Source organism: Oncorhynchus mykiss, chromosome 17, assembly GCF_057628025.1.
Source record: "Oncorhynchus mykiss isolate SJ-2025 chromosome 17, ASM5762802v1, whole genome shotgun sequence".
Classification (NCBI taxonomy): domain Eukaryota; kingdom Metazoa; phylum Chordata; class Actinopteri; order Salmoniformes; family Salmonidae; genus Oncorhynchus; species Oncorhynchus mykiss.
Window position 1 is genome coordinate 37,146,493 of NC_143038.1, and position 26,958 is coordinate 37,173,450.

General features: G+C 43.7%; 3 protein-coding genes across 4 annotated transcripts in view; 1 reads left to right on the forward strand and 2 right to left on the reverse strand.

Annotated features, from left to right (window-relative positions):
* Positions 1 to 774: 774 nt before the first annotated feature.
* Positions 775 to 4,594, reverse strand: rdh20 (retinol dehydrogenase 20). The gene is given in 8 exon segments (XM_090204187.1): positions 775 to 896; positions 1,341 to 1,480; positions 1,718 to 1,743; positions 1,745 to 1,806; positions 1,809 to 1,860; positions 2,241 to 2,339; positions 4,058 to 4,405; positions 4,407 to 4,594. Coding segments are annotated over 8 exon segments (942 nt in total). The 5' UTR covers positions 4,500 to 4,594.
* A 666-nt stretch (positions 4,595 to 5,260) lies between these two features.
* On the forward strand, positions 5,261 to 18,269 carry si:dkey-7k24.5 (somatomedin-B and thrombospondin type-1 domain-containing protein). Of its 2 annotated transcripts, XM_021568797.3 has the most exons (5): positions 5,261 to 8,411; positions 13,555 to 13,746; positions 14,931 to 15,009; positions 16,732 to 16,914; positions 17,143 to 18,269. In XM_021568797.3, exons 1-5 carry the CDS (start codon positions 8,171 to 8,173, stop codon positions 17,261 to 17,263), a joined length of 816 nt encoding a protein of 271 aa, XP_021424472.2. In that variant the 5' UTR covers positions 5,261 to 8,170; the 3' UTR covers positions 17,264 to 18,269. The 2 variants fall into 2 exon arrangements, with proteins under 2 accessions (XP_021424472.2, XP_090061573.1); XM_090205447.1 differs by lacking the exon at positions 17,143 to 18,269 and having other exon boundaries at positions 16,745 to 16,834.
* kcnb1 (potassium voltage-gated channel subfamily B member 1) overlaps positions 17,670 to 26,958 on the reverse strand; it is a 75,208-nt gene continuing 65,919 nt past the window's right edge. The window contains exons 3-4 of the mRNA XM_021568795.3: positions 24,591 to 24,801; positions 17,670 to 24,431 (exon numbers count right to left, since the gene is read on the reverse strand). Coding sequence (XP_021424470.1) covers positions 22,591 to 24,431; positions 24,591 to 24,801 — 2,052 coding nt within the window. The 3' untranslated portion in view covers positions 17,670 to 22,590. The remainder of the gene's footprint in view (positions 24,432 to 24,590; positions 24,802 to 26,958) is intronic.

Here is a 26,958-nt window from a genome sequence, read left to right on the forward strand (position 1 = left end):
TTTGGTTTGTTGTACTCTCTCGACAGACGTGTGTGTTTCTGGTAAAGCATATCTAGCCCTATAGGGCTGTAATATCAGTGACGGAAAAACAAACCCAGTCACTCAGTGTTTTTACTGTGACGGCAGTGGATGTTTAAGCCAAACGAACGGCTGACTTATTATTAATGACCTGTCAAACACATGGTACAACCACCCTGTCCTGCAAGACTTCATTGCTGACCATTACTTCCATTCCATCACATGTAATCAGAGGACCACCAATCACAGGTGTCACACATATAACCTTTTCACACTATTGTGCAGACTCAAGGCATACTGTGCTGGCTCAGATGTTTTCTTTTCACATTGTCCTCCGGGGTTGCTTAAAGCGAGCTGAACAGGACCGATGGCGCCAGCCTGCTTTTAAACCAGTCAAGGGGAATGGTTGGCGATGCCCTTAGTTATTCCCAGGTGGTTTAAGTGTTACAAAAGCAGACTGACCTTATGTTGGGGCCATACTCACAGGAAGGCCAACCGTCACAGTATTACAGTTGGGGTCGGCAGAATAGTTTGGGAGAAGAAGTGTGGTCATTTTATTTCCCCATTATATAGTTGTTATCCCATTTAAGTATTTGTCTATATCCACTCAAGGTTTGTTCCCCGGACACAGTTTAAGCTTCTTCCTGGAATTAAAAAAACATGCTCAATGGAGAATTTTAGTCCAGGACTAGGCTTAATATGTGTGTGAAACTGGCTCTTAGATTTCATCTGTAGAGACTGAATTGACAGGGAGAGTTAGTTAGCGGCAATCAGGGTAGGTCCTCCATTGGTCAGCTTGTTCTTCTTGCTCTTAATGAAGGGGTACATGCATTTGTCTGACCCCATGAACCGATAGGTCACCACGGCAACAGTGCCGGAAGAGGAAGTGTGCAGTATCATGCCGGGGTGTCCTGTACAAACACTACGTTTGATGTGAAGTTGGTAACATGAGCGCAGTCTCGCTTTATTAGCTGGGTGCTCTGCCATATATGACAATAACTTCAAATGAAATCTCAAATTTAAAAACACTGAAATGGTGGCGCTCCAAAATCAAAAAAGAAAAACACGTCACCTCATTTCATCTTTTTATTTTGGGGCTGGCAGGCTAACGCGTTTCGGCAGTTATGCCTTCATCAGAGCACCTGAGCGTGCTGCTGGTGAAAAATCAGCTTTCGGCTCTGGGGATCAATCAATGGTCCGACCAACTGAATTACAACCTGGCCCAGAAGAGGTTGTGGAGAGACAGATGTCGAGACCCTGCACCGCTCCAAGGAGCTGTCGAAGTGAGTGGGTGATCAATAAAGTTTATTCAATCAATATGTGTACTCACACTCGGGAGGTGACAGGCAGGTAGGTGAGGCATGGGATGCAGACCAGGGACTGGTCGATCAGGATGGCGTTCATGGCCTGCTCCACACAGTACTCAGGCTCCAGCGGTGCCAGGAACAGTGCTACCTCATTCCTGAGGGATGCAGCAGAGAGCATAGAGTTTTACAGCATCACATTGTTAAATGTACAACTACAACATTCTGAAACATACTGTAGTAAGCCTATGTTCAGTGTCAAATGATGAACCACTACTGTGTACTATTGTATGAAGTAGGCTTACACCTGCAATGGCAGTCTGATTAACCCAGAACAAAGTAGCCCTTATTCCCTCTTTAGTGCCGCCCTTTCTCCAGCCCATACTTTCTCTCACCGGATCTTGCACCCGTCAAACATGCCCCGTGTCGACAATATGAGGACACACAAGAGTGGTCTTGACTCCATCAAATTCCTCAGCAACTTGTGGGCCAGGGACTCGTGGAAGCCCACCGCCGCAAACTTACTGGCTCAATAATCCTGGTTAGAACAGAAACACCACTGAAACGTCAGGGCCCATATTCATTAAGTGTCAGAGGAAGAGTGCTGATCTAGGATCATGTCCATCCTGTCCATGTAATCTTGTTCAGTATTATCTAAAAGGTTGCATATCAGGGACTCGACTCTGAGATGCTGTGTGAATATGGGTCCAGAACACATTTAGAACATCACAGTAACACATACTGTACATACAGTAGGCTACGTTACAGAGGCTAAGATACTCTACACTTTACCATAGGCTACCCTTTTACCTACAATATGTCACTACACCGTACTAACTGTAGTAATACCATTCTTACGGTAAATAATATTTACGGTAATAGCATTCTCTCTTAGGTGATGTGTCCTCCCTGGTTCACCTCCACACAGGTAGTGCTGAAGAGACCCGGGACGCTTGCGACAGTGATGATGTGTCCATGGTTCTGCTCTTTCATCTGGGGAATGAAGGCCTTTGTCATCTGTGACACACACATATAGGCAGGTCCAAACGCACGCACAGACAGGTACACACACATGCATGCAAGGACAAAACATGGACAGACATGTACACACTAGCGGTTCTGGGGGGGGGGGCAGTGCCCCTGTGACAACAATTTTGGGCCCCCTTGTGGCCCCCCTAAATGTGGGCTATGAAATTATTTTCACATAACACATTTTTGCTATCGTTCTTTTTTTTTTTTTTACATACGTTATTAGACAGAAAAAACAAATCAATTGTTGAATGAATATGAACATGGTATTTTGCCTGCTAATGCCTGCAATGCAGTGAAGAAAAAAATACGACAACAATAACGTCTAATGTAACTGGCCAGTACAGCTGGCCCCAGCTTGGCCCCCCCAGTTGAAATGGTCTAGAACCGCCACTGCTTGTACACACACAGACAGGCAGGCACACACAGGCACGCAAGAACACACAGAGAGACAACACACACGCAGGCATGCAGGGACACAACCAGATGGACAAACACACGCAAACAAAGAGACTGTTATTCGATGAACACAATTACTGACTATCAGGAGTCGCAATAATGAGATTAATATCGAAGTAGTCCATGAACATTTTGAATGAGCAAAATGAGGCAGTATTATTGTACTGCAGTTCTGATTGGAGTTCTGCCTCGCTAAGCTTCTTAAAAAAGTTGCTTAATGTGAAGCAGGCTTACTGTTCCCCACTGTAAGAGGATCAGGGAGGGAATCCCCTAGCCATTTAATTGGCTGTGTGTGTGTGTCACATTAATAGGGTCACTGTATGGGGTGTTGTCGCTCAGCTAAGGGGATAAGAACTTATTAAAGTTGTACATTTCACACGTGTCATGTGGTGCATTAAGAACAATAAACTGCACTGTATACGTCCGACTATAGCTGAGGTATAGGGAGGGATAAAACGGACGCACACAGGGATAAAACGGCTTGGAATTTCTCTTTCGCAATGCAAAGATTTAAGAGTAAAACCTAAACCCTTCATATTTTCCGAGTTACAGTCTGATAGTCTGTTTTCACATACCAGTAGGTTTGTCTTCTTCATGTTACCCATATAGCCCTTGTAACACTATGGCTGCATTTGCACAGGCAGCCCAATTCTGACATTTTTCCCAATTATTGGAAAAATATCTGAAATATCTGATTGGTCAAAAGAAAAATATCAGAATTGGGTTGCCTGTGTAAATGCAGTCTGTAGGATCCTGCTCTGAGAAACATGTGTACATAAAACCTATTACTATTACTAACCTATAACCTATTACTAACTTGACATTGCATATCAAACTTGTGCAAAATGATGCTATTTGCTGGTGATGGGAGCTTGTATATTTATAGATTCCAATAATCCGTCTGATTATCATCAATAACAATCAATCATGGAAACCTCAAGCCCACATCCTAAAGCCTGACTGATAACAGAACTATATGGTACTATATGGACAGAATTAAACATTCCTCATCCCTACAGTGTATCACAGGGTGATTAGTCTCTTGTGACAGACTGTTAAGATGTACAGTATGTCAAACTGAGTAGCTGGCCAGCAAACACCAGATTTGCTTCTGGGTTCTGAGACTACAGTTGGATGATAGCTGCATGCCACCCTCTCCCTAAACCAGCTGATAAGAGTCCCAAGGCCCCGTTCTATAAAGTGTTATCTGGCCCACAGAGTAACAACGGTAGCAGCAGCAGTTTTACCCAGAAGAGGGCGTGACAGTTGACCTTCATGGTCCTCTCCACCAGCTAATCCGGACAGTCCATCAGCCGTTCCCTGCCAACCACCCCGGCGTTGTTCACCAGCATGGTGACATTATGGCCCAGGTCCGTCCCCACCTCGTCCGCCGTGCGGTACACCTCCACCCGGTAGGTCACGTCCACCCTGTAGGGCTGCGCCTTGCCCCCCGCTTCCCTCACTAACCTGACAGTCTACTCGTTGTCGTTAGCGTCGACGTCCCATAGCACCACCTCTGCCCCGTGTTTGGTGAACTCCAGGGCGAAGAGACGTCCCAAGGCGCCCCCTGACCCTGTGATGAGGACAAGCTCAGCCGTCGATGGGCTTGGTGAGCGGCCGGAAGACAATCCGCACGGATCCACGCAGGATAAAGTAGATCACATCCCGGAGCATCATCTGGAGGTACATCAGAAAGATGATCTTCTCTGGTGGTCCTGGGGGATTGATGTCCTGACTGTACAGAGTGTGTGTTATGTTCAAGTATGAAAGCAGCTAGCTAAGGTCTGTTGTGCTCAGATGCAAGGACTTTGTTCTGAACTGTCTCGTTAAATAAAAGGTAGAAAATAAAAGTGTATCTGAGAGTCTACGGAGTATTCTAACTGAGAACGCTAAAGGTGTAGACAGCCAAACGGGCGCATGTTACCCTCTGCTCTACTCTGTGACTCCAGCCTGCCTTCTCACTTTATTTAACCACTCCTTCAGGATTAGGTTAAAAGGAATTATAAATTGGGTGATTCGAGCCCTGAATGCTGATTGGCTGAGAGCCGTGGTAAATCAGACGGTACACCACGGGTTAGACAAAATAGTTATTTTTACTTCTCTAATTACATTGGTAACCAGTTTATAATAGCAATAAGGCACCTCAGGGGTTTGTGGTATATGGCCAATATACAACGGCTAAAGGCTGTATATTCAGCACTCCACGTTGGGTCGTGCTTATGAACAGCCCTTTGCTGTGGTATATTGGCCATATACCACACCCCCTCGGGCCTTATTGCTTAAATACCTCCTTGAGCCCCCTATAAAAAAAACATGTTTGTTGAGAGGGACACCATGTACTGCATATTAATTATTACTTTAGAAAATTGGGCTGAGGAATTCTCAGCCCAATTTTCTTATGTGCAAATAAGAAACACGTTTATTTCACCAGGCAGTTAAGAACATTTTTTTTTTTTTTTAATAAAGGTACCAACACTATTGATTTTGTCAATAAGAAATCATTCAAATAGATATCTGCCATTATGTCTAATAGTTTTATAATGCTTACAGTATCAACATGCACATACACTTTCAACCACATTTGACCCTATCGTCACACACACTTGCAAGATATGACAGCAAATGGCAGGCTTACTGGACTCGTTCAAGGTTATATATTAACAAAAAATATTCTCAATTTATTCTCAACTATTTATCTTCTCACGGTGTTGAGTACTGCAGTATTAGTGTTGAGTACTGTAGTCACTAGCCAGAATGTATGAAATGTGAATGTCATAAGAAGATTATGCAATCATGAACTGTAAACCTTATTATAGATGCTTACATCCTGTCTGCTTACATATGTTTCTAGAAAGTTCCTGCATTGTTTAGGTGAACACTACCTCCATTGTTTAACCTTAAATCTCCTAAGCATCTAACATGAAGTTAAGGTTACAGATACGCATCGACTGACTGAACAAATGGAAATACAAGACACAAACGCAAGCACGTGAATCAGGGTCGGGCAATCTGAATGTAAAGACTGAAGGCTATTTAAGGTAATTACTTTGCAGAGGGTTATGGGAGGGGAACTAGCCTGACAGACGCAACCCACATGACTACACAGTGAAGAGTAAGAGATGGTGTTAGCCAGACTATTCAACAAGGTGTGGTTGAACAAAAGCGAAGGATCATGTCTGAAGTAAACACCTTGAACGACAACTGGCTGGCCCAGTCAGAGAAATAATCATTAACAGACACAGGCCTTCACTTACAGTACTGGAACCAGGTCAACTTTATATGAAACTACAGATTGGCTGGTGTGGCCTGACATCTGTTGGGATAGACTTGAAAACGATGAAAATAACTTATCAAAGCCTCCATTTGCCATAGGTCTAAATCTTGGCTTGTAAATCAGGTGATTTGAATCCAAGGCTCAGGCTGCCTTGTTGGCAAGTAGTGCTGCCTGATGGTGTGCCAACCAGCCAAGTCCTCCTCAGGCCAGTGGGATAGCAGGATAGGCCCTAAAAGCCTGAGTCAGCATTTAATCATTACATATTGCTACATGTGGGGATAATCAAATCAAACCCAGTTTTCCTCAATGCTGTAATCTTGATTTAGGTTTTGTAGTTGATATGTTTTTATATTGTGAGTCAGGATAAGGACTATGATAATACTTTATAATGCAACATGCTTTTAAGAAGCTGGACTATGTAAACATGAGATAATGTAGTATATTACCTAAAAGGAATAGTCAACATACTTGTCAGTCATTAAATGAGGCGAGAGGTGCCCTTAAAAAGAAACCTCTGATACAAACCGCTGATCAACTTACATTATACATTTGGGCCCATATTCGTAAAGTATCTCGGAGAAGGAATGCAGATCTAGGATCAGGTACTCTTATTCATTATGACATAAAAGGCTAAATTGATCCTAGATTGTGTGGTGGGGGTTTCGGCTGGATGGGTGGTGGCGTCTGATTCACCTCCAGGTGTTAATGGTTAACGAGAGAGATCTGATAAGATGCTCGATACAGAAACATGGAGACAAGAACAGAAGTAGTTTGAGAGCGAGTAATTGCAGCTACGCAGATTTCAGAAAAACATACTCTAAGCCACTTTCAGATTGTAAACATTATCCAAGTGTTGATCCAAATAACTTACTTGTGGTTAATTTAACATGTACAACTATCCAGAATACAAATCCTTTAACAGGTACCATGTAGAAACGGACCATTGGATGAGTTTACTATGTGCCATGCTTATCTGAAATGGGGGGACTCCCCAAGTAACATTTGATTGGACTATGAATTGTTTCTGTGGATTGTCTATGACAGTTAGAGCTGATCTGTGTTTATTAGAGCGGTAAATGCAGAGGTTCCCAGACTACACCAGGACAGGGCCCCTCTACGGGGCCGCACTCTAGCTCTGTGTGTGTGTGTGTGTGTGTGTGTGTGTTTTTGTGTGTTTTTGTGTGTCTGTGGAGAGAGGCACTGCAGACAGGTCAATGCCTGGGAAACTGCCCCGCCACGCCCACACGTCCTCAAGCACACACTCAGTACTGAGTAGCTGGGAAATATGTATTTGAGTGGAAGACCCATGCTGCTGCACTGTCCACAGTGTTGTTATTGTTCTGCATGAATGGTCCTGGCCTTAGGAATTTGATCAATCCATTATTTTCACATGTTGAGGCACAAGCGGCCAGGAAAGCTGGCAGCTTCAGCCAACAGGGGTAGAAAGAATGGGCAGTGCAAAGCAAACAAGTTACTCATGCCTCCCACTAATTAATCCAGGGAAAATGGACATGAGGCCACATACTGTCACTGTAGCCTATTTATCATAATAAAACCTTATGGGTTTAAGTAAAGATTCTCGTGACCATTCATTAACATTGTTAAACGCACATCCACATATCATGCAATTATAAAATCACCATATAATAAACAGTAGCCTGCTATTTTAATAACCATGGTATTTTACATTAAGAGCCCCGCAGAAGAGGATATATGCAAATTATGAAAAATATGAACAAGAAGCCTTACTTCGCAGCTGCACTGTTTTCTTTAATTTAGTTTTGAGGCAAATGAGCTTCCTTGTAGGGAGCGCTGTGGTCAGAGAAACGAACTGTCCCTTTAAGAGAGCGAAAGCCATTGCAGTATATTTCCCGATGGCACTTAGAATCCCATTATGGGGATAGTTGCTGAACAAACTCTGTGTCAAAACAATTCAGAATGATAGCCTATCTTTTCTAAAAATCGAAATACTGAGATAAACGAAATCCCCTGGTATCAACTTTGGCGTGTGAACACAGCTCTGCGATTTTACAGGTGTTAGCCGCGGCGCTAAGTCCCACAGAAATACTAGTCTAGGCCAATAGTCATGCACCAGTTCAGTTATACTGTTACCGGCCGCTGGCTCTACTCCTGTGTCGTGCTGCTAGTTTTCCTGGTCGTCCCGAACGAGGCAGGGTGTCAGGACACGGGTTTTTGCTGCACTGGGCACGACCGGTCGTGCGTCAGTAAGGGATGGAGAGCTGACCGTTCGTATGGCACCTGCTATTGCGACCAGGCTTGTACCTCTACTATGGACTGCTGTCATGATTATGAATTCGCCTGTCCAGGTAAGTTTCCCATACACTATACAAAAGTATGTGGACACCCATCAAATGAATCATGCTTCACCATCTGGCAGTCTGACAGACGATTCTTGGTTTGGCAGATGCCAGGAGAACACTACCTGCCCCAATGCATAGTGCCAACTGTCAAGTTTGGTGAAGGAGGAATAATGGTCTGGGGTTGTTTTTCTTGGTTCTGTCTAGGCCCCTTAGTTCCAGTGAAGGGAATATTAATTCTACAGCATACAATGACATTCTAGATGAATCTGTGTTTCCAACTTTGTGGCAACAGTTTGGGGAAGGCAGAGCCGGTCCTGACCTCCCCGGGCCCTAAGAAACATTTACCTGACCCGTGAGCCATGTAAACCATTGCCTCACAGTCACACCTGACACCCCAGTGCTCCCACTACAATCCTCCCTCCTTTAAAACAGTTGGCTCCATCTGTCGGTCTAAGAATAAGTAGACCTTTACCGAACGAGGTATAAACAAAAAATATTTATTGAATATAATCTTTTCTATAGAATCTTAAGATAAGTGAATTATAACATAAATAAGAAATTCTAGAAAATATAAATGTAGAAAATAATCAAATATATTACTGAGCTTTGGCTCAGATGCCTGGTCATTAGTCCAGTCCCCACAATATTATACAATTAGCTTTGTCTATACAATGTAAACATAACCCTGTAGGCTATGACTGCAGCTATATGTCTCAAAATAGTCAAATAAAACTTATACAGCTGTGTGATTAACTTTGGTTCCCTCTACAGCCTGGGCATTTTCAGCACCAGTCTATCTGGACTGTCTGGAAGAAGTTGAGAAAGTATGTCACATAGTTAAGCAGTCACTTACACAAATGCACTTCTGCCATACAATCTTAAATGTTACTAAGTGTGTAAACATTTGAATGTTTGAATTAAAAACTTACCATCAAAATATTCCTCCTCTGCACCTTGAGGCAAAATCATCAATGATGTCATCATAGGACATGTGTTTCCCCACGTCATGATTTATGCTCATGATGGCCAGACCACTCCTACGTTCCTGTGACATGTTTCCCCACGTCATGATTTATGCTCATGTTGGCCAGAACACTCCTACGTTCCTGTGACATGGAAGACCTACGGTAGCTTTTGATGAGCTTTCATTCTGACGATGCTACTGTTACTGGTAGGGTGACTGTAGTTCTTAGGGTCGTCCAAAGGTTAGGATAGAGTTCCTCCAGTGTTTTCTCACAGAGAAAGGAAAGCAGCTCAAAGGCAGTCATCTTATCTGATGGCAGATCTGGTCAATTCTGAATCTCGTGTGCCAGATCCATTCCACTGAGGTCACAGTCTGAAGGTTAGAGTGTTTTCAACTTCCATGCAGTGAGCCTTTAAAGATTCACTGGACATCTGAGAGGCAGTGCTGAAGGTCAGCAGCACTCCATATTTGGTTTTCACCTGGTTGAGTATTTCAAATCTCTCATCCATGGATGTCACAGCAGTCGACCACAATGTTGAAGTAGTTGACTTCAAGGTTTTTCAGTGCCTCAGTCACTGGTTCGTCAGAAGCCTCATAGCTGAAATGCCTCTTGCAGTTTCTCAGGCTCTTCTCTATCAGAACAGCCTCCACATTTATTTCTTCACAAATGTGTTTGGCTGTTGTCTGTCCCTCAGAATACAGTTTGCCAGTATGTAGTGAGGGAGGCCTTTGCATTTGAGATTAAATTCACTACGATATCCAACTGCATTGGGGTGGATTGGAGGAGCTTGTTCACCTTGTTTGTCATTGTCAGTATCTCACACCATATGACACAGCAAATCAAGAAGCGGTAGGACTCAACATCCTCTGCAAGTGCTTGTGCCTCCACTGTCTGGCTTCCAGTAATTCCTCCCGCACCTCCGACGCCAGAAACCGGATTGCATGAACACTTTGGAGCCTACTCTCCCATCTTGTGTCACTCCATGACTTCACAGTTACGTGTTTCTTCAAAACACTCCATCTTTGTGTGCCAGCTGAAAAGGTGAAGAGATTCTACACACGCCCAACACAAAAACAACTGCATCTTTTAAAGATTTGGCAGCATCTGTAATGACAAGGTTTAGTGTATGTGCTCCACGTGGGACGAACACGGCTCTGGGATTTTTTTTGGAGCAGTCTGGTTTGTACTCCTTGCCCTTCATGTTGGCCCCATTATCATAAGCTTGCCCTCTGCCCTCTGCAATCTTCAAATGGGATCTTCAGCTCATTCGGCTTATCTAAGATGACAGTGGACAGATTCAAGCCTGTTGTAAACTCAACAAACTCAACATCAAGCCGAGGAAGTGCTCCTTGATCTCTGACTTTCACTTTAAAAGCCACGCTTCTCAGAATAATGGACATTTGCTCCAGGTGTACAGTCCAAGATAAAGGAGAAGTACTTTGAGTCTCTTACTTGAGTCTCTTACTTGAGTCACTGTTTCTTCCAGAATCTTGTCAATCCCAATCTGTGTCAGCTCATTCTGTGTGCGCTTTTTCAAGGTAATGAGCATGTGTCTCTCCATCTTTAATTTTGCTGAGATGATTTTCCCTAACGGGGTCAAATTTCGCCAGTAATTCAACCTCTTTTAGGAAGTTTCCATTATCTGGTTGGAAGAGTTTGTCTGATGAATCTCTGAATGCTAGGTGATACTTATTAAACATGTAAGGACATCTCTTTCTTTCAGCCTCCAAAAATTGTCATTGGTATCTGGTCAAGAGTCTGTTCGCGACTTAGGTGCAGATCAAGGTCTCTGCACTTAATGACATTGTTTGTGTGTTCAGGACTACACTCATGGGGTTTCAGAATGGCGTTGATATTTGACCTGTCATTCACTCCTTCCTTTATTATTTTGTGGTCTTTTGTAGAAAAGAGCTTACAGCTAAAACAATACACTGTGTTGTTTTTTGATTGGTTATGAAAGCCAGCTCCTGGTAATCTTTTCCCCCATTTGACAGCTGTCTCTGTAATAAGCCTGAATGGAAACCTCCTCTAGACTTGTCTTTAGGGTTTGAAAAATCCATTCCTGGTTTGAATGGACCTCTGCACACTAACTCGGTCCTCATAAAGTCTGTTAAAGACTGGGGGCCAATCTGCTGGGTCATTTGGTGGAGCAGCAACTGTTCTATTAGGGTCTGAGCTGCTTGTATCTGATGCTGGCTGTACACCTCTGGTTGTGCTAGTACTGGCTGAGGCTGCCTGTGCTTCACCTGGGTCTGTGTTAGTACTTGCTGAAGACGGTTATACTATGTCTGTGTTAGTACTTGCTGGAGACAGCTGTACTGGGTCTATGTTAGTACTGGCTGGATGTGGACCAACTGAGTCTGTGCTTGTACTGGCTGATGATCCAGCATATCCTCTACTGACAAACTTAAGCATAGCACCAGTAAATTATAGATAACAATACTATTATACATTTTATCAGCTGCATCAGGCCCATTCAAACTGGCTCCCCCAGATTTATTTTTATACATTTTCAAATCTAAAATACTATTTATACTATGGCTTGGCTGAATACTTGATGGTTATTATTTACTGAGAGATGTGCATCAATATGATTATGCCCAGCTAATCAACATTTAAAATTCAATATATACAGTGGGGCAAAAAAGTATTTAGTCAGCCACCAATTGTGCAAGTTCTCCCACTTAAAAAGATGAGAGGCCTGTAATTTTCATCATAGGTACACTTCAACTATGACAGACAAAATAAGGGGAAAAAAATCCAGAAAATCACATTGTAGGATTTTTAATGAATTTATTTGCAAATTATGGTAAAGAATAAGTTTTTGGTCACCTACAAACAAGCAAGATTTCTGGCTCTCACAGACCTGTAACTTCTTCTTTAAGAGGCTCCTCTGTCCTCCACTCGTTACCTGTGTTAATGGCACCTGTTTGAACTTATCAGTATAAAAGACACCTGTCCACAACCTCAAACAGTCACACTCCAAACTCCACTATGGCCAAGACCAAAGAGCTGTTAAAGGACACCAGAAACAGAATTGTAGACCTGCACCAGGCTGGGAAGACTGTGGGAGCAATTATTAGGAAATGGAAGACATACAAGACCACTGATAATCTCCCTCGATCTGGGGCTCCATGCAAGATCTCACCCCGTGGGGTCAAAATGATCACAAGAACGGTGAGGGGGGGGGCAAACTCCATATTAAGGCCCATGATTTTGTGATGAGATGTTCGACGAGCAGGTGTCCACATACCTTTGGTCATGTAGTGTATAATATGTTACCCAAAGGGTGTCAATTTCTGCAATTTCTGCAACACAAAAAGGCCTGTGTTTGACAACACTGGATATGGTCGTTTTGCCCCAGTTTGGTGCAAAAGTCATTGAGATTCTCCTGAAAGTGTGATGATTAATTGTCATGTGAGCCATATCATTTGTTTGTAATTCATAGAGTATATACCTTGCTTGTAGTTGTATACCAATTTACTTTTTATTTAGCTGTCTAAAAATGCTAAATGCTTTTTCAGTAGCAAATGCATACCGTAGAGGGCACTCTACCATTAGAGTCGTGCTTGTACTTGCTTTCATTTACCCCTGCCATGTTCTCATGCTATCCTGTCCTCAGGGCCCGCTCTAGTCTTTTGGGGTCCCTATGTGAGAGTTAGTAGAAAATTCTACACATTTTGTCACGATTTATGCCATGTTAAAATTATATCTGAGTGAGATTGACTAACAAAATCAATGGGGGCCCCCTCGAGGTCAGAGCCATTACATTTCAGGCATTTAGCAGAAGCTAATAGCCAGAGCGACTTACAGAAGCAATTAGGGTTAAGTACCTTGCTCAAGGGCATGTCAGATTTTTCACCTAGGCAGCACGGGGTTTCAAACCAGTGACCTTTTCGGCTACTGGCCCAATGCTCATAACCTCTAGGGTACCTACAGCTGGCCCCTGGGCATGCTGACTAGACTAACTTACCAATCACATTTTTTGGGGGGGAATGATAATTGGGTGACTTTCATTGACTGACATAACAAAAGCAAAAGTGATGATGCACAACCAAATTTCAAAACTACACCTTGTGTATCCTACTATTCTAACTCTCAACAGTAAGTTGAGAGTTCCAAAAAAAGAATGTATGTTGCTTATGCCTGGAGCTGGCCTTGCCTGTCCTCCCCATCCCTCCTAGTGGTGTCCTGTGTGCTGAGTGAGTGGACTGCGTGGTCTGGCTGTGGTGAGCCCTGCAGGGCCACAGTTCGGATAAGGAGCAGGGAAGTCCTGCAGGAGCCCCGAAATGGGGGGAAACCCTGTCCACACGTGGAGGAGCACGCCGGCTGTGCAGAGTACAGAGAACACCACCGACAGTGCAGCAAATCACTAGGTAAGCACCACAGCCATATACTGAGTGTACCAAACATTTAGAACACCTTCCTTGTATTGAGTTGCACTCCCTTCTACACATTTTGTCGTGACTTATGCCATGTTAAAATTATATCTGAGTGAGATTGACTAACAAAATCAATGGGGGCCCCCTAGAGGTCAGAGCCATTACATTTCAGTCATTTAGCAGAAGCTAATAGCCAGAGCGACTTACAGAAGCAATTAGGGTTAAGTACCTTGCTCAAGGGCATGTCAGATTTTTCACCTAGGCAGCACGGGGTTTCAAACCAGTGACCTTTTCGGTTACTGGCCCAATGCTCTTAACCACTAGGGTACCTACAGCTGGCCCCTGGGCACACTGACTAGACTAACTTACCAATCAAATGTTTTGGGGGGGAATGGTAATTGAGTGACTTTCATTGACTGACATAGCAAAAGTGATGATGCACAACCAAATTTCAAAACTACACCTTGTGTATTCTACTATTCACTCAGATATAATAGAATAGCCTCAATTTGTTGGGCATGGACTACAAGGTGTCAAGCATTTCACAGGGATGCTTCACACAGTTGTGTCAAGTTTCCCGGATGTCCTTTGGGTGGTGGACCATTCTTAATACACACGGGAAACAGTTGAGCTTAACCCAGCAGCGTTGCAGTTCTTGACACACAAACAGGTGCACCGGTCATCAATTACCATACTCTGTTCAAAGTCACTGACATCTTTTGTCTTGCCCGTTCACCCTCTGAATGGCACACATACACAATCCATGTCTCAATTATCTCAAGGCTTAAAAATCCTTCTTTAACCTGTCTCCTCCCCTTCATCTACAATGATTTGAAGTGGATTTAACAGGTGACATCAGTAAGGGCTCATAGCTTTCACCTGGTCAGTCATGGAAAGAGCCGGTGTTCTTAATGTTTTGTACACTCAGTGTATATTGCCTAAGACTATATATCTAAATGCTCTGGTAAGGACCTTAACCCATATGTCTTTAATGCCTCTCGTCTCTGTCGGATATCCCTCTGTCTTCAAGCAAAGGATACATTCCCAGGTCTCCCTTGCAGAATAGGTCTTCTGACCTCAATGGGCCTACCTGGTTAAACAAAAGAATGTGTGTGCGGGGGGGCTAAAGCTATGCTATTTTTGTCATGGTTTTGTCCTTATGGATATTGTCTTTGCAGTCCCGGCTCTCATCACTACCGGTGGCTATGGCAATGCCAGGAAGAAGAGGGATATCCCTGATAACAGTGATGTCAAAGGGTGAGATATCCGGTCTATGTTTTTGTCTTCTTCCATAGTATTCCTGTCGTGTTTTCTGACCACTGTGTGTATATGAATGTGTGTGTACTGCACAGGAGGTTGGTGGCACCTTAAATTGGGGAGGACAGGCTCATGGTAATGACTGGAGTGGAATTGGTGGAATGGTATCAAATACAGCAAACGCATGGTTTGATGCCATTCCATTTGCTCCGTTCCAGCCAGTATTATGAGCTGTCCTCCCCTCAGCAGCCTCCACTGTACTTTGTGTGAGGGTGTACAGTGGCAAGAAAAAGTATGTGAACCCTTTGGAAAAACCTAGATTTCTGCATAAATTGGTCAAAAAATTTGATCTGATCTTCATCTAGGTCACAACAATAGACACACAATTTGCTTAAACTAATAAAACACAAGCAATTATATGTTTTCATGTCTTTATTGAACACACTGTGTAAACATTCACAGTGCAGGGTGGAAAAAATATTCTTGATGTCTGGTGTGAACTGCTCTCCTGAGGTCATGCCACAGCATCTCAATCTGGTTGAGGTCAGGACTCTGACTGGGCCACTCCTTAAGGCATATTTTCTTCTGTTGAAGCCATTCTGTTGTTGATTTACTTCTGTGTTTTGGGTCGTTGTCCTGTTGCATCACCCTACTTCTGTTGAGCTTCAATTGGCGGTCAGATAGCCTTACATTCTTCAGCAAAATGTCTTTATAAACTTGGGAATTCATTTTTCCGTCGATGATGGCAAGCTGTCTACGGCCTGAGGCAGCAAAGCAGCCCCAAACCATGATTCTCCCTCCACCATACTTTACAGTTGTGATGAGGTTTTGATGTTGGTGTGCAGTGCAATTTTTTTGTCCACACAGGGTGTTGTGTGTTCCTTCCAAACAACTCAACTGTAGTTGCACCTGTCCACAGAATATTTTGCGCTGTGGAACATCCAGGTGCTATTTTGCAGCAATGTATTTTTTGGACAGCAGTGGCTTCTTCCGTGGTGTCCTCCCCTGAACACCATTATTTTTTAGTGTTTTAAGTATCGTAGACTCGTCAACAAAGATGAGATTTCTGTAAGTCTTTAGCTGACACTTCTTACCCTCATTGAGCATTCTACGCTGTGCTCTTGCAGTCATCTTTGCAGGACGGCCACTCCTAGGGAGAGTAGCAACAGTGCTGAACTTTCCATTTATAGACCATTTGTCTTACCGTGGATTGATGAACATCAAGGCTTTTAGAGATACTTTTGTAACCCTTTTCAGCTTTATGCAAGTCAACAATTCTTAATCTTAGGTCTTCTGAGATCTCTTTAGTTCGAGGCATGGTCAGGCAATGCCTCTTGTGAATAGCAAACTCAAATTTTGTGATTTTTTTTTATAGGGCAAGGCAGCTCTAACCAACATCTCCAATCTCGTCTCATTGATTGGACTCCAGGTTAGCTGACTCCTGACTCCAATTAGCTTTTGGAGAAGTCATTAGCCTAGGGGTTCGCATACTTTTTCCAAACTACACTGTGGATGTTTAAATTATGTATTCAATATCGACAAGGAAAATACAATCATTTGTATGTTATTAGTTTAAACACATCATTTTTTTGTCTATTGTTGTGACTTAGGTGAAGATCAGATCAAATTTGATGACCAATTTATGTAGAAATCCAGGTAATTCCAAAGGGTTCACATACATTTTCTTGCCACTGTGTGTCTGTAATGTGTATACTTATCCAGGTACTGTGTGCAGTTCCAGCTGACCTCCCTGACCCCTGGGTGCCAGCGTAGTGTGGGGCCACACACCCGCTGGATGCAGTACCTGAGGGAGGGACACCAAGTTTGTGTGGAGTGCCAGCCTCCAGCCCTCGCTGCCGGGCAGACACACTGCTCTGGAGATGGAGATAAGGAGGAGGAGGAGAGGTAAGACATGCAGGGCCCACGAGCAAAGGAGGGGAGGGGAGAGAAGAAAGCTTGAGGCTATACATATGTGGTAAAGATATTAGGACATTCCGTTTAAATCGTGTTTACATTCTAACCCAATGTTGCCATTCTTGTTTGAAGAGTAAGATTTCAGCCACTAGGTGGCAGTCTTAGTCTAGACTAGATAAGTCAACGGCAGTCTTTCTTTGTCCCTCCCCCCTCTTTCAGTGGCAGGCAGTCTCTGCAGTGGCAGGCGGTGGGTAACCCCAGGTGTCGTGGCGTGTGGAGGCGTGTCAGGAGACTAGAATCCTGTTCCTGTCCCACCATCCACAGCTTCCTCTTCATATAACCCTGGGTTACTGTCTAGTCTATAGACCTGAGTCTACAACTTCTTCATGACCATACAGACAGACCGGACAGCACATGGATCAGGCATAATCAAAAGACAACACCGACAGGGCTGCGTGCATCCGTATGGACCTGATCATACCAGTGTCTAACATAACAATTGATATGAAACCTCTGGCAACAATTTAATCGTGTTTATGCGGCTGATTCGGGTCATTTTGTTCTTTGGTTGGCCAGAATATTTCTTCTGAAAAAATACTATTGTAGATTATTTTCTAAGTGTATGTAACTGTCAGTCCAGTTTTTCTTTGTATTAGCGAAAGCCTTCAATAATGCCTGTAACACATGTCAATAACCAAACCTTCAATAATGCCTGTAACACATGTCAATAACCAAAACTCAACCCATTCATTAATTAGACTTTTATTGAATTTTCAGTCATCCAAGGGGAATGTTGCCTTTTTAAAAGAAATAGAAAGATCTTGGGACATTGAGACACTTTTTACAGGACAGTTAAACTGGCGTTGTGCATGTTTCACACCCAGTCACGGCTCCAAAGTTACGACATGCATCGATTGAACAACAGAACATTTATACAGCAACAACTTACAGCATTAGAAAGTCGACAGGTAAAAATATTACAAAACAAACAGTAGCCTGGAGACCTACAAAAACAACAGTAGAAGAAGAGGTGGGGATAGTCTGAAAGTCTGTCAAATCTTTTTTTTCCCCCCTTCAGTTCCCTGGAATTTCTGTATGTTACAATGACTGGTTGGGAATGACTCATTGGGATCTCTTTCAAATCTATTCAATTTCCAAATCCAATTCTCGAATTGAATTCCAATTTACCAAGCATTTCAAATGGACCCTAACCCTGAAATCCCAACATCAATTTCAATGGCATTTGTCTACTTCCTAAATTGTATGTTATTCATATCTTATCAAAATATGATAAATAAAAGGAGTCACTTGATTGTGCTTTCTCATTAAAACATAACACTTACAAATCCTTTGACATCAGAAACCCTTTTGTTCAGGACTACAGTAAAAGTTAAAGCTCTTGTACGCTACAGGACGTTTCGATGTTGGGTGACTCACTCAGAGATGGAGAGAGACTGATGTATAAAGTGCCCTTTAAGAAGAAAAAAAAATACAAAGACTAGCAGCAAATTTACATAAACTTTTTTTAAACACATTGGTCAGTGGTCACAGTATAGCAGTAAACACATTTCACCTTGTCAGAACATTGTCCAGAATCATTCTACCAAAACAAATATGTAAAGGCGATCAGTGGCTATTTCCTTTCTGTAAGTGTCCATGATGTGTTTTCCAGTTAGTCTTTCCAACCGAATACTCTCCACAGGATCATCTCATAGCAATGCTACACTGTATATCATGTCTATTCATGAAGAATTGATTGTCATCTTTCTTTTAAAGAGATATTTTACGTGACAAATCTGTCCCTGACTCCCACTATGTATTCTTGCAGTGAGAGCATAACATGATGCCTGGTTATGTGAAACATGGGACAGCAACACAGCTCCGTATTAGACAGTGCACAAGAAGCCAACGCTATACAGATGACAGCCAATTTAACGAGATGGATTTGAAGTGCGTTGTGAAAATAATGAACATAAAACAGTAACATTGTATGTCCACTCTACAGTTCTAATCATCCATCCCACTGGCACCGACGTCAATTCAACGTCTATTCCACGTTGGTTCAACAAGGTGGGATGTTAACATTAACCAAGTTTCCAGATAAATTTAAAGTACATGTCGGATTTAAAAAAATGTCATGACAGGCCTGATGGAAACAGAAAATGTGTCGGTAAACTTTACAAATGTTGACAAAACAGAATATGCCAGACAAGGTGGGATCTTTTTGTGTTGGTAAAATGAATTATGCAAGAATTGGTTGTGGAAACACTTTATCCTCAAATATTAATAATAACCATAAGATCGAAGTAAATTTAGTCATGCGATATGTTGTGTGGTCCTCCGGTTATGACTCGGGAACGCATGCAGTTTATTAGGCTACGGATGAAATGAATCATGGTGAACTTCACAGGGTTGTGAAGGTGCACGGTGGTGAGCTTCCTTCTTTCCAATACATTTCAAGGGTCTCATTCTGTTGACATGACGATCGATGCTTGGCTGCCGTTTGACAAATAAAAATAATATCGCTCTTATCCATAATATACTCATCATGCAGGTAGGTAGCCTATTGACTAGAGCGCATATGCCAAAACCATAGTGGGCACACTTGCTATTTAACGCAACATTTCGTGTGACAAAGCCATCAGTAGATTTGAAAATGCGATGGAAACCCATTAAACATAGATTTTGTTATTTTTATATTATTATATTATTTATTTTATATTATATATTTATAATATTATTTTTTTGTATGTTCCCTAGGCCTAAATCATCACGCACATGCCTTTATCCGCAACAAGTCAATTTGATGGAAACACATCTCTGGTGGGAAAATGCGCATATTGTTGTTATGTGGATTTTAGAATATTCGTATGAAAATCTGTCGCCAGTTGGCTAGAAACCTAGTTAATGTCTAACAAAGTGGAAGCCTTCGGCTCAGCATCAGTCCCTTTAAACATGACAATAACACACACACATACACAGTGTTTCAGAGGTTATGCCCTTTCTACAGTCATTACTATTCTTTTCACATAGCTCCCCTCGCTCGGATCCAGCTCAGACAGGAATGGGTGCGAAAAATGCGTCTCTGGAGATGCGATGTTCTCACCTTTTCACACGGACTTTTCTCAGAAAGAGGAAGAGAGCCAAGGACGAACACATGGACATGTATGTGGACAGTGTTGTGGGTCTGTCTTTTTTTTTTATAAGCATCTTCAGTGATATCTATGCACTGTGACGTCTATTCTTCAGAATGCATTATCATGCATTTATTCAAAACTATGCAGGGGGGAATGGGTGGTTACAGGATGTTTCTTTGTCTACGTGCACTCCTGTGTAACAACTACTGTATGTTTGAGTGTGCAAACTGTGTGAACCTAAAGAATGCATGCATTTTGATACAATTAGACATTCCCACCCCAATTAGCAGAGCTATGCAGCTCTGGTATCAGCCTTGCCAGGATGGAGCTTGTTACTATGGAAACTGGGCAGGCCTGGAGCTATCTTGTAGATATTGTATACCTGTGTATGGGCTGTCCTTTCAATATGTCTGTATGTCTGTGTGTGGATGAATGCAGATGCACTCAAAAAGACTAGACATGCTATTCAATCAAAACCTGTAACTAGGTTTCCTGGATAAGTGAGAAGTAACACTCTTCCCTCTTTTGAATTAATATGCTGTTCAGACTTATACTGCAACCTAAGGAGTACTGTATGGGGGATCTTTCTCTTTCTCTCGCTCATTCCAACTACAGTTCAAAATGGACCAGTCTTTGGCTCTATGTTGTTGAAAGGAAAATTATGATGATGCATGTTATGGCAGCTTTATCAATGTTTCACTTTAAATCTGAACATATATCATAAATGTTTGCTTGGATTTGGAAATATAGGTTCATAAATCTGTTCACCACATTCTTTATAAAGTACCATAAAAATAAACAGGTCATTTTTCTTTTACACATCTCAGCACATCAGCTGAAGTGACTCTTTTGAACTCTGGGCTCTATTTAATATCTATTGCTTGAAGCGTTAATGAAAGCGCACTTGAAATGTAAATGTAATTTCCTATTGAGCTGACACTTGCAGCGTTTACCATGAATGCATTGTCTGCTAACGCGGAAACATTGCTTTTCAGTTTCAATAACGCAGTTACGCTGAGTTTCCCCGATATGGATTGAATGGAGCCCCTTGTGTCTTGGTGGTATGACTGGGAGGAAGAGGCAGGCTGTTTGGTACATGCATGTCTTGGAGGAGAGCTCTCCTAAATGTGTGTTTGATGCAAAAAAATCTTCAGGGATATTTATGATTCCTGACTTTAATACCAAAAAGATTAGGTTTCTTTCAACTATTCCCCTCTGACTCAAACCCAATGCAATAAAAATAAAACGACACACAATCACGACATTCACAGACAGAAATGTCAGATCAAATGTGGTCCTCTACTCTTACTATGTGATAAAGAAACGGTACCAAGAAGAACAAGACTCTTTTTGACAGACTGTGGTTTTCCCTAAGATGAGTCTGGATTGTAAAACCTACAGCAACTGTAACTTGTCTAGAAATATGTCATACAGAATTACTCAAACAGTTATGGTCATGACACAACAGACTAGCAAATCACAAATGTCTATAGGTAACCTACTTTATTTATATAAAAATAAATATCAGGTGAGACAATCTAAAAGTGTGGATATCTTTTAAACATGTACACGCCAACTCACTCACACACACACACACTCACATATGACTAAGGCCAGGTTTGGGTCTAGGGGGGCACTAGTAAGTAGCTTATTGGCGTCTACCGTAACTCCTCCCTACACTCTTAGAAAAAAAGGTGCTATCTAGAACCTAAAAGGTTGGTTCCAGGTAGAACCCTTCTGTTTCAAAACATAACCATTTTGGGTTCCATGTAGAACCCTTTTCACAGATGGTTCTACATGGAATCCAAACGGTTCTACTTGGAACAAAAAAGGTTTTTATCTGAAGATAAAAATGGTTCTCTTATGGGGACAGCCAAAGAACCCCTTTGGAAAACCTTTTTCTAAGAGTGTAGTTTTCTACAGTGTGAGCTGGGCTGGGGCGGAATGGGACAGTGGTCAGCTGATATATATAGACCTGTGGGAGAATATAGGGGATGACTGTCTTGCTGTTTCCCACCTCACCCCTCATCCTGCCTCTTACCCCATAGCCACTGAAATGGACCACCACAGCCTCAACCAACCAACAGACCATGTCCCTTCCCAGCATGCTCTGCTTTGACCTGCTCCCACGTCTCCCTGTGGGGCCCCTGCTCAGTTGGGTTTGTGGGAGTTTTCTGCCCAGTTCTGTGGTAGCTTGTGTACCGTGGCTAACAGGAAGGGGGGGGAGAAGAGGGAGAGTGTTCTTTATCTGTCCTGCAAGTCTTTTCCCATAGTATTGAACACCACACCACAGCCCAAACGCTGCCCTGAATCGCTCTCCCTTCATGGCCCTTTCTGTCAGTTTGTAAAGGGATTCTGCACAGTGTGTCTCTTTCCTTCACTCTCTTACTTTCTCTTTCTCTATCACTTTCTCTGCCTTCCACACAGTACCTTGTCTGTGTTTCTCTGGATGTCCCTGACATAAGTCTTCCTTGCTCCAGCGCCCTTAACGCTGGCTGTGCTATCCTCTGCTCTGCCCTATAACTGTAGCTCAGAGACTCTTGTCCATGGTACTAGACCTTCCTCTGTCCCCTTTGGACCTGCGGGGCAGCTCTGGAACCACATGGTTCTCCGTGTGGCCCCCGCTCCCCCGCGTCCCCCCATCCAAGCCAGGGAATAGGCAGTTCTGCCCCAGCATCCGCTGGGTGGTGCTTGGTGCCAGGTGGTTGATGCCTCTCTGGTTGTAGCCGCTGTTGATGTTCCTGCTGTGTTTGGGGGGACTGGAGCCGGCCAGCAGGCGCTCCGAGGGGCTGGTGGCCTCCGACATGTCCCGCAGGTGCTCGTCTTCGTCTGTGTCGGCGTCAATGTACTTACTGATGGAGGAGTCGTGGAAAGTGAAAACGGCCGGTGTGGAGGTCAGGGCTGTGGTTAGGGTGGAGCTGTCAGGGGACTTGGTCGGTGTCCTGCTGCTGGCCGTGGTGTAGATGGACGTCTCTGGGCTGAGCAGGGAGCGGTCAGACAGGACGGAACTGTCTGAGAGAGGACCACCGCTGCTGGGGGAAGGGCCTGGGCCTGGTCCTGGCACTGACTCCCCTCCACTGCTCCGGTAGTTCACCTTGTAGGAAAGGCCACCACCCTTTAGAGGGTTGTTAAAGTTACGAGTGTTGCCAGAACCTGCAGGCTTCACAGCAGAGAGTGGATCCAGCAAGGGCTCATGCTCCAGGGTGGTCTGGAGGCCAGGGTTGGTGCTGACCCGCCCAGAGAGGGCCGTGACTGGGTTGATGTGGGAGAAGCGGCTGGTCTCCTGGGCCAGGAGGGCCAGGCCGTAGGCTGGACTATGGGCGTAGACACCACGTGGATTCTCTTGGAAGTCTGCAGCACAGCTGATGTAGCTGTCAATACTAGACAGGCTCTTCATGTCCCCCACCCCCTCTCGACCCCCTAGCATAGGGTCCCCTGGATCCCCAGGGATGGTCCCCAGCTCTATCTCATCCCTATCCCTCTGCCTGCCAGCCCTCGAGCTCTTGTCTTTGGCGTTGAGGTTGGGCTGTGACTGGGTCTTTGCCATTTGGTTATACATCTCCTCCAGCTTCTGTGGGTTGAGCCCCTGAGGACTGGAGGCCCTGGCCTTGCTGGGGGAACCCGTCTGCGACTCCACAGGGTTGAAGGAGTGGGCCGAGCTGGTCTCGGAGGCGGTGGTGGCCCGCTTAGGTGTCCACTTCCAGTGGCTGGGTGACAGGTGGTTGTCTTGCGTCAGCGGCCTCTCACTCTTCTCCACCACCACGTCCATCAGCTCGGCACTGCGGGCAAACGCCTCCTTCATGTTCATGGAGACGATGCTCCCATTGCGTTTCGCCCTCTCCAGTGCTTCCCGCCGCTTCACAGCTTTCTCCTGGCGCTTCTGCTCCTTGTAGAACTCAGAGAAGTTGTTGACAATGATGGGAATGGGCAAGGCTATCACCAGCACCCCTGCGATGCAACAGAGACCACCCACAATCTTACCCAGCAGAGTCTTAGGGTAAATGTCCCCATAACCCACCGTTGTCATAGTAATGGTAGCCCACCAGAAGGAGGCCGGGATGCTTTTGAATTTCGTGTCATCCTCGTCCTTCTCTGCGAAGAAGACGAGGCTGGAGAAGATCATGATGCCCATGGCCAGGAAGAGGATGAGTAGACCCAGCTCATTGTAACTCCTCTTCAGTGTGAAACCTAGAGACTGCAGCCCTGTGGAGTGACGCGCCAACTTCAGAATCCTAAGGATACGCATGATCCGGAAGATCTGCACCACCCTCCGGACGTTCTGGAACTGTAGAACACTCTTGTTGGACTCGGTCAGGAAGATTGTGACGTAGTAAGGAAGGATGGCCAGCAGGTCGATCACGTTCAAGGGACCTTACAGATAAGTTAAGACGGTAGTTTATTCATCCTTATAAGGGGACATTTACTTGCACCAGCTAAAACATACAACACCAATAAATACTGTACATTACAATGGACACAGACACTAAAAGTAGCACATCATGAATGCATGTTAAGAACAAAAGTGTTCACCTTTGATGAACTTCCATTTGGTGGGCGATGAGAGGAAGCGAAGGAGGTACTCCATAGTAAACCAGGCGATGCAGACGGCCTCTACGTGGGCCAGCTGGGGGTTGTCTGAGGCATGTCCAAATTCGTCTGTGTCCTGCAGCTCAGGCAGGGTGTTGAGGGACAGGGCGATGGTGGACAGCCCGATAAACAGGATGGAGATGATGGCTAGGATCTGGAGAAAAAAGAGAGATGTTGTCATTGAGGAGGATCTGCGACACAAAGGCTGAGTTTACACAGGCAGCCCAATTCTAAAATTGTTTCCACTAGTCTTTTAATCAATCACATCAGATCTTTTCACATCAGCTATTTTTCAGAGCTGATCTGATTGGTCAAAAGTCAGCCAGAGACATTGTCTGTGTCCCAAATGTCACCCAATACCTTATACAGAATAGTGCACTGCTTTTGACACTGGCCCATAGGGTGCCAATTGGGAGTATGGGACTCAGTGTCATTATTAAATAGATTATCAGTATCATAATCAGGGCTCTATAGTGCTAATATTTTGCAATGCAAACATTTGTTTTATTTTGGGAGTACTGGACATCTCTGAAAAAAATCTCCCAGTTAATAATTGTTTTGATAATAAGGCTTCGCTGTACCGTTGTTGCCGACTGCAGATTCATTAATGTAAAGGTTTCGCCATTACTGCGGCGAAAACGGCTTGCATCTAACCCAAACAGTTCAAAAGATCTGGGACCTCATCTATAACCGCTGCATACATTTTACACTAAATATCTGCCTGCGCCATTTCTGAAAAGACTGCGCACGCACAAAAATATTGATACATTAACTTGACGTACGCAATGCATACGCATCTTTCCCGTTATAAATCAGACCTATCCTAAAACTGTGTGCGTGTGAACGAGCATTATAACTCCGCCTGAAAAACCATCACCTGTAAACAGATCTTTTGAATTCAATACTGTTTTGCATTTACTTTTTCCCGAACCAATATGCTGCCCTGCATGAAAATTATTCTCGGCATTCTATAAGGTGTCGGAAACGTTCCACAGGGATGTTGGTCCATGCTGATGCGATGGCATCACACAGTTGCTATAGATTGGAAGGCAGAACCTTCTAAAGATGCTCCATTGGGTTGAGGTCTGGGGACTACGCAAACCACGCAGTGAACTGAACTCGTTGTCATGTTCCTGGCAATATTTTTCCACTACTCAATTGTCCAGTGTTGGAAATCATCAAAGTAAGAAAAGGTCAGGAATATATTACGCAATGATCATGGAAATAATAGGAAATTAAATGCCAAAAATTAGATGCCAAATTATTTTAGAATGCAAAGATAAAATAAACCGATTTTCGCGCCTCTGACTAACGGCAAATGATTGAATCTTGTTATTATAGTAAGCTACCTGTTTTTTTTGTTACGAATAAGAGTGTCATCATATATTCCCCATTTGCACAAGTCTACTACTTTTGGCTTCTTTCAATGCAACACTTTAACCACTAGAAACTGTGCGTAGGCCTACGTATGGTCTAAACTGAAGTTGGCAGGAGGTTAAGCACATTCTCAAGTCAAGCTGGCGCATGCATGTTTTTGGTCATATTTTGTGCAAATGCAATGTTTATAAATGAGGCCCCTGACCCATATTACTGGTAGAACAGTTGTATCTTCCTATAGCAGATCACCGGGACTCTCATTTTACATTCAGAAACCATGTCGTGCATAGCTGCTGGAAGTAGGGTTGCCCTGATAAAAAAATAAGTACAAAATAAGTACAAAATAAATAAATAGGCCTTTATTACACATGTATTAGCAGCGAAAAATACTCCTGTTGATTGTGGCATGTGGAATGTTTTCCCAATCCTCTTCAATGGCTGTGCGAAGTGGCTGGAGATCGGTGGGAACTGGAACACGCTGTCGTATATGTCAATCCAGAGCATCCAAAACTTGCTCAATGGGTGACATTTCTGGTGAGTATTGCAGGTCATCGAAGAACTGACATTTTCAGCTTCTAGGAATTGTGTACAGATCCTTGCGACATGGGGCCGTGCATTAACATGCTGAAACATGAGGTGATGGCGGTCGATGAATGGCACAACAATGGGCCTCAGGATCTCGTTACTGTATCTCTGTGCATTCAAATATCATCAATAAAATGCAATTGTGTTCGTTGTCCATAGCTTATGCCTGTCCATACCATAACCCCACCGCCACCATGGGGCACTCTATACACAACGTTGACATCAGCAAACCGCTCACCACAAGACGCCATACACGTGGTCTGCTGTTATGAGGCTGGTTGGATATACTGCCAAAGAGAAATTAACATTACATTCTCTGGCAACCGATCTGGTGGACATTCCTGCACTT